The sequence below is a fragment of the Microplitis mediator genome, chromosome 10 (genome assembly GCF_029852145.1).
Source record: "Microplitis mediator isolate UGA2020A chromosome 10, iyMicMedi2.1, whole genome shotgun sequence".
In the NCBI taxonomy this organism is placed as follows: Eukaryota; Metazoa; Arthropoda; class Insecta; order Hymenoptera; family Braconidae; genus Microplitis; species Microplitis mediator.
Genome location: NC_079978.1, coordinates 10,901,283 through 10,920,830, shown reverse-complemented (window position 1 = coordinate 10,920,830; position 19,548 = coordinate 10,901,283). Strand labels below are relative to the sequence as shown.

General features: G+C 33.1%; 2 protein-coding genes across 2 annotated transcripts; both read left to right on the top strand.

Annotated features, from left to right (window-relative positions):
* Positions 1–5,298: 5,298 nt before the first annotated feature.
* On the top strand, positions 5,299–6,735 carry LOC130675872 (ATP-dependent DNA helicase PIF1-like). Its single transcript, XM_057481764.1, has one exon. The coding sequence runs from the start codon at positions 5,299–5,301 to the stop codon at positions 6,733–6,735; it is 1,437 nt and encodes a 478-aa protein (XP_057337747.1).
* Positions 6,736–8,037: 1,302 nt separating this feature from the next.
* Positions 8,038–9,783, top strand: LOC130675871 (ATP-dependent DNA helicase PIF1-like). Its single transcript, XM_057481762.1, has one exon. The coding sequence runs from the start codon at positions 8,038–8,040 to the stop codon at positions 9,781–9,783; it is 1,746 nt and encodes a 581-aa protein (XP_057337745.1).
* The last annotated feature ends 9,765 nt before the right edge of the window (positions 9,784–19,548 follow it).

The following is a 19,548-nucleotide window of genomic DNA, read 5'->3' as shown; positions in this document are numbered from 1 at the left end:
TAAATTTCAATAATTATCAACTGCCATTTTTGGAAGGTAAGTTTATGGGAGGAGTAGCCTGAAAAGTTACGAGAAAGTTACCGAAAAACAACAATTGTTTTCAATTTGACAGGAAGTCGTTCAAAAGTTATGGTTAACTAATTAAACAACAATTCTCTACAGTCGATTCTTCGTCAATTTCTGGCAGTTGTATCCCTGATAGCAAAGTTGGCCGCAACTTGTCAACAACCTACTGCCGCAACCTGTTGCCAAGTTGGCCGCAAAACTTGGCATTTCCATAAGTTGACGGCAACTTTCCGAGAAACTTGTCGACAACTTTCAGCTTGTGTAATTGTTAAATTAGAGGATAAACTAATTGGATCTGGTGTAGGTGATGGTAATTTTAACAACTAAAAATTATACACTTTTTTATGGAAAATAAATTAGATATTTATTTACAGACAATTATTGTGAGAAACAATTATTAAGAGCGAATTCAACTTAAACAATGTACGCGAGAGCGAATGCAACGAAAGACGCACGTATAACAGCAACACGTGGTTGATAGCGGCTAACTACACGGAATTACTTTACTTTTAATTACGCGTGAATGAGCGATTTATCTATTCCCAATAAATAGCAGCCTTAATTCACTGACTAAATATTGAGAGTAGTTAGTTAGCTGAGCGATTTACTGTTTTTATTGGCACAAAAAGAAATACTTGAATTAATGAGCGGTTTTAAGCACGAGGTGAACTGTTTAAGAGCACGTTGTGAATCAATGAGGAAACGTCGTAAAGTGAAAGCTCACAACGGTTTCTTTGTGACGTCAGAGCGGTAGACCAATAAGAAAATTAATAGCCGACGCTGACGAAATTTTAGCCAATAGCGAAAATCCACGTAGCTCGTTGAGATCTTGAGCCAATGAGTGCGTTTCATGTCGCAACTCTTTTATTCAAAGTTGGAACTAATTATTCAAATGATGGAATTCTCTCATTGGCCAAGATCTCGCGCGTTTATTCAAACGGCGATAGTGCTGCCGACCTATTGGTGAGGCTCGGCGTTCTCAGGTGGTAGCGAATTGGGTCTTGACTGAACAGTAATTGTTGCCGACAACTTGTTTACAAGTTGCTCAGAAACTTGGTGACAGGTTGCGGCAGTAGATTGTCGTCAAGTTTCTGAGCAACTTGTAGTCAATAGTTACACAAGCTGAAAGTTGTCGACAACTTGTCGTCAAGTTAGTCGCAACTCAGGTACACAAACTTTTGAATCAGAAACTCTGGCTATCAGGGATTCCACTCAATCAAAATAACTGAATTTCTTCAGATTCTTTTCCACAACTTTCCATCAACACTTCCTATCAATTTCATATTATAGTCAAAAGTTGAAATATCTTATGTAATTGGCAAAAGCTTGTCGTCAAGTTAACGATGATTTTTGCTGAACAAACATTGACTCGGCAATCCTAAGTACCCAAATAGCCATTTTAGCTTGAAATTGACGGTAATTTGGTGTTGAAATTACCTGAATTTGAATGCCCAAATTTGCGGACAATTTGACAGCAAAACTTGAAAATAAAAATTTACGGTTGATTTTGCTTCAATTTAAAGGAAACTTTTTACAAAAAAAAGTCGGTAATGTTCATTCTAACTATTTTAGAAGATAAGGGAATTTATACATAAAATTGTCTACAATTTGACGGTAAAAAAATACTTAACAATCTTTCAAGTCAAATTAACAATAAATTGACATAAAATTTGCCTGAAAATTGACGACAACTTTTTTCTAGTCAAACTTTTGGAGTAAATTTGCATTCTACTTCGGGTAGTAAATTTACGTCAAATTAAATAGCAAGTTGCATTCAAATTGTCATAAAAAATAGAAAAGTCCAAATTTGACGGAAATTTGACGAACAATTCAACGAAATTTTTGTAAGTAAACTTTTACTGAAGCAAATTGTGCTATTATGGTATCTAAGTAAATATATATATATATATATATATATATATATATATATATATATATATATATATATATATATTGTAACACAAAAACTAGACGCTAATTTCTGCGCTATAACTTCGTTCTCTGCCTTTAGCCTCCAGTCTCAATACGAATAGGGCGCCAGGTAATTTTTATCACTGAAATCACCAAACCAGTAAATCATGAAGTTTTGGATAATTTTTGATCTGTGGAATTATCACCAAAACCACGCATAGACAAAACTAAAACTAAAACTTAACAAAGTGCTCAGAACTTATTAGCAAAACAAAACGGAGACTGGAAAAATAAAAGCAGTTACGGTATGCCATGGTGTCGCTCAGTGTGTAGGTTTATGGAGAGAGGGAGTGGTCCGGGTTACATCATTCCCAAAGTCATGTAGATTCATTTTTAAATTTGCAACTTTTATTTAACAACAAATAATCTCAAAACTCTATTTAACAATAAATAAAATACGATAGCTCAGTACAAATAATATTTTTCTCTATAACGAATGCTGAATATATTAAAATTAATCTTAACAGAAAGTAAATTGACGTCTAAACGATACGTATCAATATCTTACAAATAAATCACTTAATTAACTAGAACTAAATGATAATCAAATAATATTTGGTAAACTAGAACGATAATTATAGACTCGATACTCTAGAACATTCTCTTTAGCAAAATCGTAAAACTAACGTACATGGGTCTCATTTCGATGTTAATTAGACACTAATTGGTTTAACAATCAAACATATTTCTTATAATTCTTTTATATAATAATATTAACAATGGAACATGATCGTGACTCAAAAAATGTAACATTATTCTCATAATTCTCTCAGATTTTATAATCTTTTCTTTAATTAAAACAGGAGCATAATACCTCAAGACTTCTGACTCGAACTTGATTAATTATTTATAATAATTAGTCCATACCTGATGTCTGGTGAATAACTATCAAGTAACGTCTTACACTGTTTTTAATAATACTTCTGTAGCAATAATCTTAATCTGTAGATTTCCGCAATGCCTTGAACTGTAGCGCCATTACTGCACACGTCTACTCGCTTCAAGCGACTAGAGTCGAATGCCCACGTCCGTACTCCTCGAAGGTCTCCCTCCGACTCCCCTTTCTCAATTCTCAATTCTAAAACCCCAAACTCAATCCTATCGTTATCAATAACTGACCTCTATATTCTAAATTCTAAAATCCAACCCAATCTTTACTATAACTGTAACTGGAGGCTCAAGTCCTCACCAAACGTACTCACTAAACCCATTCTGAGTATGGATATCCTTGGCAGTTGCTCTCCTGGAACAGACTTCAGCTGGAATCATAGAACTTATAAACTAAGTGACCTATGACTTCCTCAGCGGTACAAGCGGTCATGACTTGTCCTCTGAGGCCTGTCAGACTAATAATTTAAAAATGACCAAACGGCTTCCACAACAGCAACGGTCACAAAATTACTGTTGAGGCCTGCCAAACCAAAAGTCCAAAACTGATCCCATTCTGCATCCGTCAAATTCCTTATATACTGGAGCACTAGCATCTCAGCTAGACCTCTGCAATCAACCAAGAAGTCTCAGAGGGATAAAACTAGGTTCTATCATCAGATGATACCGGGTGACTAATTTAAGTCCCGCTCCACGGTAACACTGACTCGTCCACATACTCAAAATACTAAAAATCCAAAACTCAAACAATCATTTTCCCAAACTTCAATCTCAAACCATATCCCATACTAATTTTCAATAATTCTGATTCTAATTTCTTATTTTCTTTATCCAAAAATTCATAACTGTAGCCAAACGTTACTCCATATTTAATTCTTAAACTATAACTTAATCGAAAATCTGTATAAAAATCGTAAATTACTGTAAGCTAAATTATAAGTCTTGAATTACCATGCTCGTAAATACAATAAATCCGTTGGTGTTTGTGACGTTCACTTTGATTTGACCCCTATACGAAAAATAACGTCACAATATATATATATATATCTAATCTAATATATAAAATTCTCGTGTCACGGTGTTCGAACTTGAACTCCTCCGAAACGGCTCGACCGATTTTTGTGATCCTTAGCGTGATTGTCGGCCAGGGTGGAGAATCGGCCAACATCTATTTTTCATCCCCCTAAATGTTAAGGGTAGTCCACCCCTAAATTTTTTTTTTTATTTTTTAGGCAAAATTTTTTGTTTTTATTTTTTTATGACACAGCATACAAAAATACATACAACCCTAAATTTTCACCCCTCTACGATCAACCCTTATATTTTATTTGTTAGTTAAAAAATTTAATTTTTTTTGGCAAAATTTTTTTTTTATTTTTTGATGACTTTCAATAAAAAATCTCATATTACTCTCAATTTTTCACCCCTCTACGATCAACCCCTATTTTTTATTTGTTAATTCCTATCCAGATATTATAATTTCAAGTTCCTTTAATTATGATTTTTTTTAAAATTCAATTCGATCTCCCGCCCTCACCGTTCGACTACTGATCAACTATCAATCGATCAGTTATCGCCACCAGGTGTCACTACTTATCCAGCAAACATTACGTAGTAGGGATGACGACGAAGCCGGTCTCCTGTCTTGCTCACTATACATTTTTCAGCCATGTTTTTTTAGTTTTATTTGTGTATCAATCGTAGCAGTGAATGTTATACCTATTATTTTCATTTTCCTTTGCAAATCTCATATTAATTTTACTGTCATCGTAAAATTATCATTAGTTTTCAGTGCAATGGGCTCAATCGAAAAAATGGATACCCCGCAAGCAAGTGATACCAGTTGATGCGTGCCCCGGTTTATTCAAATCAAATAGTTTGGGTCGTGTATATACCGTCAATCCAAGGCAGACTGAGTGCTTTTATCTGCGACTATTGTTAGTTAATGTCACCGGACCATTGTCATTTCAAGATATACGGAAGGTAGATGGACAACAGTATCCTACGTATAAAGATGCATGCCTTGCTCTAGGCTTGCTAGAAGACGACAATCATTGGGACAGCATGCTTGCTGAAGCAGCATTAAACTGCACAGGAACACAAATTCGTCTACTATTTGCTATAGTACTGACTACATGTTTCCCGGCCCGAGCACAAATGTTGTGGGATAATCACAAAGATTCAATGACTGATGATATATTGTATCGACATCGTACAAGGTGCAACGATCTAACAATATCATTCAGTGATGCAATGTACAATGAAGCATTGATTGCTATCGAGGATCTTTGCATTGCTATTGCGAATTTACCAATCAGTCATTTCGGTATGAGCTCACCGAATTGAAGTGCATCTGATTTACTCAACACAGATATGAATCGTGAACTACAGTACGATACTGTACAAATGGCGAACATTGTTAGCCGCAATGTTCCACTACTTAATGATAAACAAAAAATTATCTACGACCGCATCATGCTGGCAGTTTCGGCAGGACAAGGAGGATTCTTTTTTTTAGATGCACCAGGTGGGACTGGCAAAACATTTCTTATTTCGCTACTTCTTGCCGAGATACGATCAAAAAATGGCATCGCATTGGCCGTTGCATCTTCTGGCATTGCAGCAACTTTATTAGATGGAGGCAGAACAGCTCATTCAGCATTTAAGCTGCCGTTAAACATTCAAAATAATCCAGATGCAGTGTGCAACATAAAAAAACAATCGTCTATGGCCACAGTGCTGAAACAATGTAAAATTATTATCTGGGATGAATGCACTATGGCACACAAACATTCGCTCGAGGCATTGGATAGGACATTAAAGGATATAAAAAACAACGATAAACTATTTGGCGGCACTTTGTTACTCCTTTCAGGTGATTTCAGACAAACACTTCCCGTTATTCCGCGTTCAACCTACGCTGATGAAATCAACGCGTGCTTAAAATCATCGCGACTATGGCGTAATGTTGAAAAAGTACAACTGACGGTGAACATGCGCGTTCAAATGCTTCAAGATCCATCCGCCGAAACTTTCTCTAAACAACTGTTAGATATTGGCGATGGGAAAGTTGCTGTACATGAAAATACTGGATGCATAAAATTACAGACGGACTTCTGCACAATCATCGACTCGCAAAATAGTCTTATCGATCACATATTTCCCGACGTACACACACAATATGCAAATCATAAGTGGCTGGCAGAAAGAGCGATCTTGGCAGCTGAAAATGTGGACGTCAATGGGTTAAATTTAAATATACAAAAGCTGTTGCCTGGGGACTTGGTGTCATATAAATCTATTGATGCAGTTTGCGATACCAAAGAGACTGTGAATTATCCAATTGAGTTCTTAAATTCATTGGATTTGCCAGGCATGCCACCACATCATTTACAATTGAAGGTTGGATCTCCGATTATTCTACTTCGAAACTTAAACCCACCACGGCTATGTAATGGCACACGATTAGTCATTAAAAAATTAATGAAAAACGTTATTGAAGCCATCATCTTGAATGGCGAGTTTCAAGGCGAAAATGTGTTGCTGCCACGAATCCCTATGATACCTACAGATGTGCCAATTGAATTCAAACGCACTCAATTCCCAATTAGATTGGCATTCGCTATGACAATCAATAAGTCACAAGGACAAACATTGTCTGTATGTGGCTTAGATTTGGAAACACCGTGCTTCTCCCACGGACAACTATATGTGGGATGTTCTCGCGTGGGAAAACCATCCAGTTTGTTTGTGTTGGCTAAAGACGGACTAACCAAAAATATTGTACACTCTATTGCGCTAAGAGATTAATTTTTTTCTTTTTTTTAACTGCCATAATTGATAGTAAAAATATAAGTATTTATTTTTGATGTTTAGATAGCTATCAAAGACTGTTATTTAAAATATATTTGTTACTCTAATAAAGATTTATTTATTAACCTACATAAAACATACTTTATTCTTTATAATGCATTCGATTATAAATACTTCCCCGCAACTTATAGTAGATTATTTTTTTATTTAACTATAAAAATGTTTCCTAGAAATAACATACATGGAAAAATAACGTTTGCCGGGTCAGCTAGTATATATATATATATCTAATATATAAAATTCTCGTGTCACGGTGTTCGAACTTGAACTCCTCCGAAACGGCTCGACCGATTTTTGTGATCCTTAGCGTGATTGTCGGCCAGGGTGGAGAATCGGCCAACATCTATTTTTCATCCCCCTAAATGTTAAGGGTAGTCCACCCCTAAATTTTTTTTTTTATTTTTTAGGCAAAATTTTTTGTTTTTATTTTTTTATGACACAGCATACAAAAATACATACAACCCTAAATTTTCACCCCTCTACGATCAACCCTTATATTTTATTTGTTATTTAAAAAATTTAATTTTTTTTGGCTAAATTTTTTTTTTATTTTTTGATGACTTTCAATAAAAAATCTCATATTACTCTCAATTTTTCACCCCTCTACGATCAACCCCTATTTTTTATTTGTTAATTCCTATCCAGATATTATAATTTCAAGTTCCTTTAATTATGATTTTTTTTAAAATTCAATTCGATCTCCCGCCCTCACCGTTCGACTACTGATCAACTATCAATCGATCAGTTATCGCCACCAGGTGTCACCACTTATCCAGCAAACATTACGTAGTAGGGATGACGACGAAGCCGGTCTCCTGTCTTGCTCACTATTCATTTTTCAGCCATGTTTTTTTAGTTTTATTTGTGTATCAATCGTAGCAGTGAATGTTATACCTATTATTTTCATTTTCCTTTGCAAATCTCATATTAATTTTACTGTCATCGTAAAATTATCATTAGTTTTCAGTGCAATGGGCTCAATCGAAAAAATGGATACCCCGCAAGCAAGGGATACCAGTTGATGCGTGCCCCGGTTTATTCAAATCAAATAGTTTGGGTCGTGTATATACCGTCAATCCAAGGCAGACTGAGTGCTTTTATCTTCGACTATTGTTAGTTAATGTCACCGGACCATTGTCATTTCAAGATATACGGAAGGTAGATGGACAACAGTATCCTACGTATAAAGATGCATGCCTTGCTCTAGGCTTGCTAGAAGACGACAATCATTGGGACAGCATGCTTGCTGAAGCAGCATTAAACTGCACAGGAACACAAATTCGTCTACTATTTGCTATAGTACTGACTACATGTTTCCCGGCCCGAGCACAAATGTTGTGGGATAATCACAAAGATTCAATGACTGATGATATATTGTATCGACATCGTACAAGGTGCAACGATCTAACAATATCATTCAGTGATGCAATGTACAATGAAGCATTGATTGCTATCGAGGATCTTTGCATTGCTATTGCGAATTTACCAATCAGTCATTTCGGTATGAGCTCACCGAATCGAAGTGCATCTGATTTACTCAACACAGATGTGAATCGTGAACTACAGTACGATACTGTACAAATGGCGAACATTGTTAGCCGCAATGTTCCACTACTTAATGATGAACAAAAAATTATCTACGACCGCATCATGCTGGCAGTTTCGGCAGGACAAGGAGGATTCTTTTTTTTAGATGCACCAGGTGGGACTGGCAAAACATTTCTTATTTCGCTACTTCTTGCCGAGATACGATCAAAAAATGGCATCGCATTGGCCGTTGCATCTTCTGGCATTGCAGCAACTTTATTAGATGGAGGCAGAACAGCTCATTCAGCATTTAAGCTGCCGTTAAACATTCAAAATAATCCAGATGCAGTGTGCAACATAAAAAAACAATCGTCTATGGCCACAGTGCTGAAACAATGTAAAATTATTATCTGGGATGAATGCACTATGGCACACAAACATTCGCTTGAGGCATTGGATAGGACATTAAAGGATATAAAAAACAACGATAAACTATTTGGCGGCACTTTGTTACTCCTTTCAGGTGATTTCAGACAAACACTTCCCGTTATTCCGCGTTCAACCTACGCTGATGAAATCAACGCGTGCTTAAAATCATCGCGACTATGGCGTAATGTTGAAAAAGTACAACTGACGGTGAACATGCGCGTTCAAATGCTTCAAGATCCATCCGCCGAAACTTTCTCTAAACAACTGTTAGATATTGGCGATGGGAAAGTTGCTGTACATGAAAATACTGGATGCATAAAATTACAGACGGACTTCTGCACAATCATCGACTCGCAAAATAGTCTTATCGATCACATATTTCCCGACGTACACACACAATATGCAAATCATAAGTGGCTGGCAGAAAGAGCGATCTTGGCAGCTAAAAATGTGGACGTCAATGGGTTAAATTTAAATATACAAAAGCTGTTGCCTGGGGACTTGGTGTCATATAAATCTATTGATGCAGTTTGCGATACCAACGAGACTGTGAATTATCCAATTGAGTTCTTAAATTCATTGGATTTGCCAGGCATGCCACCACATCATTTACAATTGAAAGTTGGATCTCCGATTATTCTACTTCGAAACTTAAACCCACCACGGCTATGTAATGGCACACGATTAGTCATTAAAAAATTAATGAAAAACGTTATTAAAGCCATCATCTTGAATGGCAAGTTTCAAGGCGAAAATGTGTTGCTGCCACGAATCCCTATGATACCTACAGATGTGCCAATTGAATTCAAACGCACTCAATTCCCAATTAGATTGGCATTCGCTATGACAATCAATAAGTCACAAGGACAAACATTGTCTGTATGTGGCTTAGATTTGGAAACACCGTGCTTCTCCCACGGACAACTATATGTGGGATGTTCTCGCGTGGGAAAACCATCCAGTTTGTTTGTGTTGGCTAAAGACGGACTAACCAAAAATATTGTACACTCTATTGCGCTAAGAGATTAATTTTTTTCTTTTTTTTAACTGCCATAATTGATAGTAAAAATATAAGTATTTATTTTTGATGTTTAGATAGCTATCAAAGACTGTTATTTAAAATATATTCGTTACTCTAATAAAGATTTATTTATTAACCTACATAAAACATACTTTATTCTTTATAATGCATTCGATTATAAATACTTCCCCGCAACTTATAGTAGATTATTTTTTTATTTAACTATAAAAATGTTTCCTAGAAATAACATACATGGAAAAATAACGTTTGCCGGGTCAGCTAGTATATATATATATATATATATATATTTATAAGGTTTCCAATAAGATACACATACTATAGAAATTTAATTTTGTTAAGTTGCTAACCTGAAGAGATTTCCAATAAAAAAAAATTTGAGTTAGCTACTTTCATTGCATACTACGACATGAAGTCAGCTGAAAGGCGAAAATTAGACAAAAATCGGAATTTTTCTCTGTGGATCCCTAAATCGGCGCAAGAGAAATTTTTTAAAAATTGTTTTTTTATTAGATCATAAAATTACGAAAATTATGAATAAATTCGATAGAAATAAGATAATTATTAATAAATAAATAGATAAAATATAAAAATATGCTATATTTATTGATAATTATCAATTTAAAATCATTGAAAATACGAGTGAGGTTAAATAGGCCTCTGACTCGGGAATAGAGACACACACAGTCGCCTCGCGCCGCCCATGTACACGCACACATATTATGTGTTTGAACGTGTACTTGGCGCGAGACACTGCCGTGTCTCCGGATTAGTCGAGTCAGTTTTGTGAAATTAGTCGAGTCAGTGTCATCAGTCATTTTGGTTATTGTTCATCTGTTATTAATATTATCTGTAAAGCGGCTTCGTCAAATAAATGCCATTGTTTTTATATTTAAATTTGACATACAAATTTAATTTATCACAACCTTCCTGATGAGTTAGGTATAAGAATTCTCTCTTCATATTTTAATACTGTGTGGTCCAGTACGGAGCTTATCCTCACGTGGAGATACTGAGACAGTCAGACAGGTTCGCAGAACACCTCAAGTTTTGCACATGTGTGGGACACTTATTGTATTGAGACCACAATCAAAATTTAATCCAATAAGTGCACCCATTACAAGTGGATATAGTCTAGATAGCATACAGTACTGTCTGAAATTTGTTTTTTACAGAAAGTACTCAGTACTATCCCACACAGTAGCCACTCCTATTTTTTTTCCGTGTATCTTTTTTTTTGTCTACAATTCGTTCTACGTAATTTTCATACTTTCTTTCATTTTTATTGTAGACATTCATCAATCGATATTACTTTCTATTCTATTTTTTATTCGGAGTAATTATTAAAGTAAATGAATGCGTGGAGCGAGCACTTTTGAATTTTTCTAAGCTTGTGTTATACAGCTTACTTTTTTGAATGTCATACGTGCTGATATCGGTAACCTTAAGAGTTGTATAAGTCTGTCCATGTTTTGATATGCTGTTGATACGCAATTTTTTAATCCAATTAAAGGACAATGGCGACTCTTTCAGGGGCTAGCAATTCAACGAATGCTCATGATAATGCTCAAAATTCGCGGCCAGAAAATTCTTCAAATCGTGACTTGTGTTCTAATTCCGATGCTGATTTGAGTCATGATTTTGTTTCCGAAAAATTTACAGAGTGGAAGTTGAAAGAATACATCGAGATCTTTAACCGTTAGTTTCTTTTTAAAGTCTTACATTATTGATTTTTTTGTGTGTAAGTTTTATCTGCATAACAGCCTTTCGATTTTTAGTAGATTTCATAAAAATCTAACTATTGTATTTGTCCTCATGATGGAATTTTTGAAAAATTTTGCTACCTCTAAACTCAGCTCGACGAGCTGAGTCAGGAAATACATTCAGTTCAAAAGTTTATATATGTATTTATATATATATATATATATATATATATATATATATATATATATATAATATAACGCGCCGTTCTCCAACGATAGCGTCCGCAATTCTACACCGATCTTAATGAAACTTAGTATACTTATTCTATGGACGATTACCTTGAATGAGTTCGAAGATGAGCCATTTCGGCCAATAAGTTTAGAAGTTATAGTTAATTGAAATTTTGCAAAATTTTCAAAAAAAATTTGTTTGCTGCTCTAACTGGATGTAACTTCTGAACGGTAAGATATAGCTTATTTTCGTTTGTTCTATGTGAAAGCTCGTCCGATTGCCCACAATTTTGACTATACAGCTCATTAATTTGACCATTTTTTCTAGTAGATAAATGGTTTTGAACATTTACAAAATATTATAAAAACTAATTTTATGCGGGTTTTCACTTTGATCATAGCCACAATTTCACACCGATCACCTTGAAACTTAGTATACGTATTTTGTGGGTGACTACCTTGTTCGAGTTTGAAAATGAGCTCAATTGGTCCATTAGTTTAGAAGTTATAGCATTTCTAAATTTTCAAAATGTCCAAAATTCATATATTTTTATTTATTCTTCCTTCAATATCTTTTGAATGTGATAACTTATCGACTTTACATCAAATCCATCTGAAAGCTCTTCGAATAAGCTTTAATTTTCATGCCTATATATATGCTTAGACCACTGGAATTACTTATTTTACCATTCATTCAATGAAATTTTGCTTTCGCATTAGTTCTCCTACTCCTTAGTACATTCATGGAGCTACTTAAATTCATATAATCGCAGTGTGACACTTATAAAATCCATACATCTCAATTCAGTGGGTATATACAATTTTGTTTTATCGACAGTGTATAAATGATATGATATATCAATAACAAGATTAACATTAGTTATGATGATAATATTCTCTATATCTACTCGTCGTTCGATATTCTAATAGGCTTTTTATTTCAAATATTAGTACTAATTTCAAGTATGACACTTTGATGTATCGCAATCAATTTTTAATCTTAGAATATTTTATTAGTAGATTTTATTGAAAGCAAATTATCGGCTTTGTCCTTATGGTAGAATTCTCGAGCCCTAAAACCATAATCTTTCATAATTTTTCGAATAGGGTCCGGAATACCATTGGTCCAATAGTTTGAATATATGCATACGAATCTTTAAATAACGTCAAATCAAAACATATAGTGCATTATCAAAAATTCTTCTGAAGCTCATTTAGTTAGCTTCAATTTTTGGCATTATACTTATAATTTTTGGATTTCTTTTGTTTTAAGAATTTTTAAGAAAATGTAAAAAAAAATTTGATTTTATTATCAACTTTTATTTTAACAGTGAAAAAAATTAAACAATGAGAAATCTACTTCCATTTCGGCTGCCGAATGGCCTTTTGTTTTGCTTACAGGGGAAAAAATTAATAAATTTGTGTTTTTACACATTCCCGATGAAAATCTTGGTGAACTAATAAAACCATTCGGAGACCGCTATCAATTCACATTTCAAAGACCACAATATTTACAGTCCACGAACTCTATTGAAATCGCGCCTCAAGTATCATATACTCCTGGATCTAAATTAGAAACATTACAGAAAAGTACTTTCAATGGACAACACATTCTTAAACAATCAAATTTATTGTCATGTGGAAACGAACTGGCCACCATTGTTGTTGAATGTATTTTAAGTTTAAATAAACGACTGCTCATTAAAAAACAGCAGTATCAATTTTGGGCTGATGAAATAAGTGCTGTTTGGCCAAAAGAAATCTCAACAACATGGTATCATCATCGTAGTGGAAAAAACGCTACATCAGGAAAATTGTATCATCGCTTCTGCAATCAATCTAGAAAAGTTAAGTCATCAGTAAAAAAATTCTTGCAAGAAGACGAAGAAGATTTAGTTAAATCACAACAAGCTGAAAATGACAAAATTGCTTCTTCTTTTATTGCTGAATTAGCTCAAACTTCCTTAGATGATAAAGAACGAATTTTATTGCTGTGGGAAAAGACTCACAAGTATCGCACTACAAACATTGAAAGTATTTCATTGTATTTTGAAAATTATGCGCAACTTAAAACACCATTAGTGTTACAGTTATTAGAGTTGGATTTCAAATTATCTTACCCTACAGTAGATGCTAATTCTTTAGTAAAAAAATGGCCTGTTTTACATTTGAAGATTATCAAATTGGCAAAGAAAATTAAGACTGCCAATGAATTACTGAAAAATCTTTGTGGTGTTCCAAGTGATGTCGTGGCTTGGAAAGTATTTGCGCATCTGTTTACACCTGTATCGATGGCTACTGGTATAAAAAAGCTATGGAAAGCATCACGTAAAGAACAAGCTGATGGTTTTGTAACATGGATTGATGTAAGTTATGAAATTAAATTAATTTTATTCAAACAATTTACCGATTATCTTACAATTCTAATTAATTACAATTAATTTCCTAGGTTGTTGATCAAATGGATACCACATTAACTGCTCAAAGAAAGACTTGTGAGAACTGGAAAATATCACTACAGCCTTTTATTGTTGTTGTTGGACCTTTACAAAACATAACTGCAGCCTACGTTATTATCAACAGTGAACGGGTTCAATTTGATTCAGTGACAGAGGCAGTTGCATTTTGTTGGAAAGCAATATATGCTTTAAATGCAAAATATCAAACTTGCTGCATGGTTGTTTGGACGTATATTCAAACTGTTATCTTCGAGCGAACAGAGGCAAAAAGTTACAGGTACCAAAGCCTTAATTGGGCAAGAAAATCTTTGGACGAAATATCTGATGTAGTCAGCAGCGCTTCTAATGTTTTAGATGAGGGTGAGAATTAGATTTAAAGTTTAAATCCTCAAATCATCGATAATGAACACTTTTTATCTCAATTTTTTTCATTTATTTTTTATAAAAGTGTTTAACATTACATAATTTATGTTACTTAACTATCTAAAGTGCCGTCCTTCCTTAAAATCGATCAGTAAACTTAGATTCAAACAACTATGAATTCTTTTAAAGCTCGTTGCACGGTGTGCTAAAAATTGATCGTTACTTCAGCAATCCCTCAACATTATCGATACGTTCACAAAAGTAATATTCCCACATTTGCTTGTGCAAGAAATTTATGCAATAGGATGTTTGATAGCTTCTTGAGTTTACGTAGACATAATAAAACATGTATCTATGAATTAGTCGAAGATAATGAACATACTAGTTCTAATGATGCCTTTCAACTAGTTCATACTGATGATATAAATCTATCTCAAAATCAAGTCCTTCTACCTGTAGCTAATGATAATTTAGAAGTTAATAATAATATAAATAAATCAAAAGGATCGGAATTTTTTAAAATGGCATTGATAACTGCTACTGACTTTTATGGAGATGTAAATCTCAGTCGCTCTCAGGCCGAAAATATAACAGCAACAATTTCTAATGTTTTAAACAGTAATTTTATGAATTCATTGAAAATTTTAGTTTTAGAGTCAGTTGATAATACAGTTAGGCATGAAGTTGAAACTAAATTTGTTGATTTGCAAACAAGTTTTGATTTAATAAACTCAGAACATAAACTTTTTAAAACATTACGTGAGAGTAAGTGTTATATCGAACCAATATCCGAAATCTATGGTTATCGCCAAGAGTTACGTGACGGAAAACTCTAGTCAGTAGAATGTAAAGGTTCTATTATTCCATTAGTAGATGTACTTACAAAATTTTTTGAAATACCTGGAGTAATTGAAAAAACTCTTTCATATATGAATCACTTAAAGACAGAAACAAAAGTTTCTAATATTATCCAAACTGAATTTTGGAAATCCAAACTTCGTGACTCTAATAATTTTTTTCTTTCTTTATTTTTATATCAAGATGCATGTGAACCTGGTAATCCGCTAGGTTCACACGCGGGTGTTTATAGTATGTCAGCGATGTATGGATCTATTCCTTGTTTACCTCCAGAAATTCGTTCAAAACTTGACAATATCTTTCTTTATCAAATGGCTCATTCTAGTAATGTGAACAATTCCAGCGATGATATTGTGTACAATAAAGTTGTTAAGCAGTTGAATGATTTAGAAAATAACGGAATTGAAGTGAATATTAACGGACGAAATATTAAAATCTTTTTTAAGCTTGCAATGATTATTGGTGATACCCGGGAAAAAATGATCAGACCTGACCATGCCTGTTCATGTATGATCAGGCCTGAAATTAGACCTGATCATGCCTGTTCATGTATGATTAGGCCTGAAATTAGACATGATCAGGCCTGATCATACCTGTCCATGCCTGTTCATGTCTGTTCATGTCTGAAGCGTTGAATACACTCAGGCCTGATCATGCCTGTTCATGTCTGAAGCGTTAAATACAGTCAGGTCTGATCATGCCTGATCATACCTGCCCATGCCTGATCATGCCTGTTCATGTCTGAAGCGTTAAATACAGTCAGGTCTGATCATGCCTGTCCATGCCTGATCATGTCTGTTCATGGCTGTTCATGTCTGCTTACAGATCTAAAATTTTGTTGACCAAGAATCTATCACGTATAAGATTTTTATTACTTGAAGTTCATACGAAACTTACTTTTCAACTAAATCTCTTAGGTCAGTGGGTAGCGAGTTACACTTACGAGCGATAATTATATAGGGTCATTTTTTATATATAATTTTTTTACCCGGATGGGCATTAACAGACATGAACATACCTGATCAGACCTGAACACGCCTGATCAGGTCTGGTCATTTTTCATGTCTGATCAGGCCTGAAGACTCATGCCTGTTCATGTCTGATCAGGTCTGGTCATTTTTTCCCGGGTAACCAAGGTTTGAATAAGATGCTCGGTTTTACACAAAGTTTCAATGCTGACCATTTTTGTAGATTTTGCAAGGTAACTAAAAAGTCATCAACTTACCAAATTAAAATTAATACTTCTTTATTACGAAATAAATCAAATTATGAATCTGATCTCTTAGAAAATAATTCACAGCTAACTGGTATAAAATTAAAAAGTAAATGGAACGATGTTGAAGGCTTTCACGTGACGGAAAACTATGGTGTAGACATGATGCATGATTTATTTGAGGGTGTATGTAATTACGATTTAAGATTGATTCTTTATGATTTAATTAAAATTAAAAAATTGTTAACATTGGATAATTTGGATTTAAAAATCCAATTTTTTCAATATCCGATCGGCGTTAATAAAACTCCTCCTATATCTGATGCACACCTAGAAAAAAATATTTGAAAATGTCCGCTGCTGAAATGAAGTGTTTTATTTTGAATGCCCCGTTAATTTTAGCTGATTTAGTTCCGAATAAAAATATACAGGTATGAAAATTACTTGTATTATTACGTCAGATTATTCGTATTGTGCTGCAGCCTATGATCGATGATAACGATCCTATTTTGATATATAATTTAATTAAAGAACACCACAATTTATACATTAAACTTTTTGATAACGTTTTAAAGCCTAAGCACCACTTTATGCTTCATTATGCTGCCATTATGAAAACTATTGGCCCATTAGTTCACGTATGGTGTATGCGTTTCGAAGCAAAACATCAACCTATTAAACAATGTGCATTAACTACCCAAAATAGAAAAAATTTACCCAAAACAATAGCTATAAAAGAACAGCTTTCATTGAGTAAAAAATTTCTTAAGAATGCTAAACTCGAAGAAAATTTTTCTTACGAAAAATTACCTTGTAGTAATGAACGTCCTATTGTGAAAATTTCATACGGCATAAGCGATTACTTCCAGATAATAAATGTTACTTATAAACATGTTAAATATAATGTAGACAACATTATTAAGCTTACTAACGATGATCATTCGACGTATGGTTGCATAAAAAATATATTTAAAACCAAAGTTGATTCAACTGATTGGAAGTTCGCAATTATTGTGAAAATATTCAAATGTGTTGAAAAAAATTATTTATTACAAAGCTATCGGTTACGAGAGACAGAAAAATATGATTTTATACTTGGAAATTTATTATTTTTTGAACCACGGAATATTGTGATAATGTCAGATGCTGTACCTTATATTTCCTATGATAACCATATGATGTAATCTAAATATTTCACAAAAGTAAATTCATATTTAAAATTAATGATGCATAAATATAATAATTTAACTAAATTAAATTAATTTGTTATCAAGTATTAGAAATGATCTAAGAACTACTTAATATAATAATATTGCCTTTCATTATTATGATCTCATTGTGTTAGGAATTATTATATTTATTGCAGATATATGTAAGATTTATTATATTTGGTGTAGAAGTTAAGTTAAAAATATTAAGTTAACTATAAGTTATATGACATAATTAGTACTCCTTAATCCATTTTTTTTATAATTATATGTCCTTAAAGTGATAAATAATAAAACAATTTACTATGAATACATTGTTTAATAGGGTGTCCGTTATTTCCCAAATCGATTTTTATTTACCGATCGCCCCCTGAATCTTTAGTTAATGACCTAAAAAAAATATCCAACACAATGGGGCTCTTCATTTTCACATTAAACCGTGCCCAAATCATTTTATATTTCCCATTTAAATAACATGGGATTTTTAGACTTTTGACTCTTAATTTTTTTTCTCAGAAACAAATGAGAGTAAAAATTTAATCGAAGCATATTCTGATAGGAAATTTAACGTTCTACAAAAAAGTTCTCTTATGAATTTTCTATAAAATAACTCCTTCAAAAGTTATTTAACGTTAAACTTGTGTTTGTTATCAATCCTATAATATTTTTTTTTAATTCTATTTTCATTTTTACCGTTTTTGGCTATAAAATCGTTAAAATAAAAGATAGTTGTTATTATCACCAGAGTACCGATGATCATTTATGTAGATTTTATAGCCTAAACAGAAAATCAAGGGAAAAAAAACATTGTTTTATGAGAAATAATAGAAATAACATACCTTTCCTCATACAGACGAACTTTAAAATGAATTAATGGTAAGTGATGAAATAAAAATGTAAGAACTTCTTTGTCTATAATATTATAAGCAGATTTATTATCATTTTTGCTTTCTTTCGAAAGCCTTCTAAATAGTCGTTATTGCCCGCCCACGTTTCACATCTAATTTCAAAAAATTTCTATCAATGTTAAATCTTTTAAAAAATTGTAAGGATTCCAAATTTACTTGCGAATTGTTAACAATTTACAAGTCATTAATGATCTCACCAAAAGAGCAATTAAATCAACTGAAGAGTATATCAACATTTTAACAACACGAGAAGACCAAAAACAATATTTGATTTAAGTTGTAAATGAGTACAAAACAAAATATCCTAATGCGACCCTAGCTTTCTTAACAAAAAATTATAGAGAAAGCAAAGTTGATAATAAATCTGCTTATAATATTATAGACAAAGAAGTTCTTACATTTTTATTTTATCACTTACCATTAATTCATTTTAAAGTTCGTCTGTATGAGGAAAGGTATGTTATTTCTATTATTTCTCATAAAACAATGTTATTTTTCCCTTGATTTTCTGTTTAGGCCATGAAATTTACATAAATGATCATCGGTACTCTGGTGATAATAACAACTATCTTTTATTTTAACGATTTTATAGCCAAAAACGGTAAAAATGAAAATAGAATTAAAAAAAAATATTATAGGATTGATAACAAACACAAGTTTAACGTTAAATAACTTTTGAAGGAGTTATTTTATAGAAAATTCATAAGAGAACTTTTTTGTAGAACGTTAAATTTCCTATCAGAATATGCTTCGATTAAATTTTTACTCTCATTTGTTTCTGAGAAAAAAAATTAAGAGTCAAAAGTCTAAAA

Bases quoted from the DNA above. Each gene is read 5' to 3' on its own strand.
- LOC130675871 (XM_057481762.1), top strand. From the start codon at position 8,038: ATGCTTGCTGAAGCAGCATTAAACTGCACAGGAACACAAATTCGTCTA.
- LOC130675872 (XM_057481764.1), top strand. From the start codon at position 5,299: ATGAATCGTGAACTACAGTACGATACTGTACAAATGGCGAACATTGTT.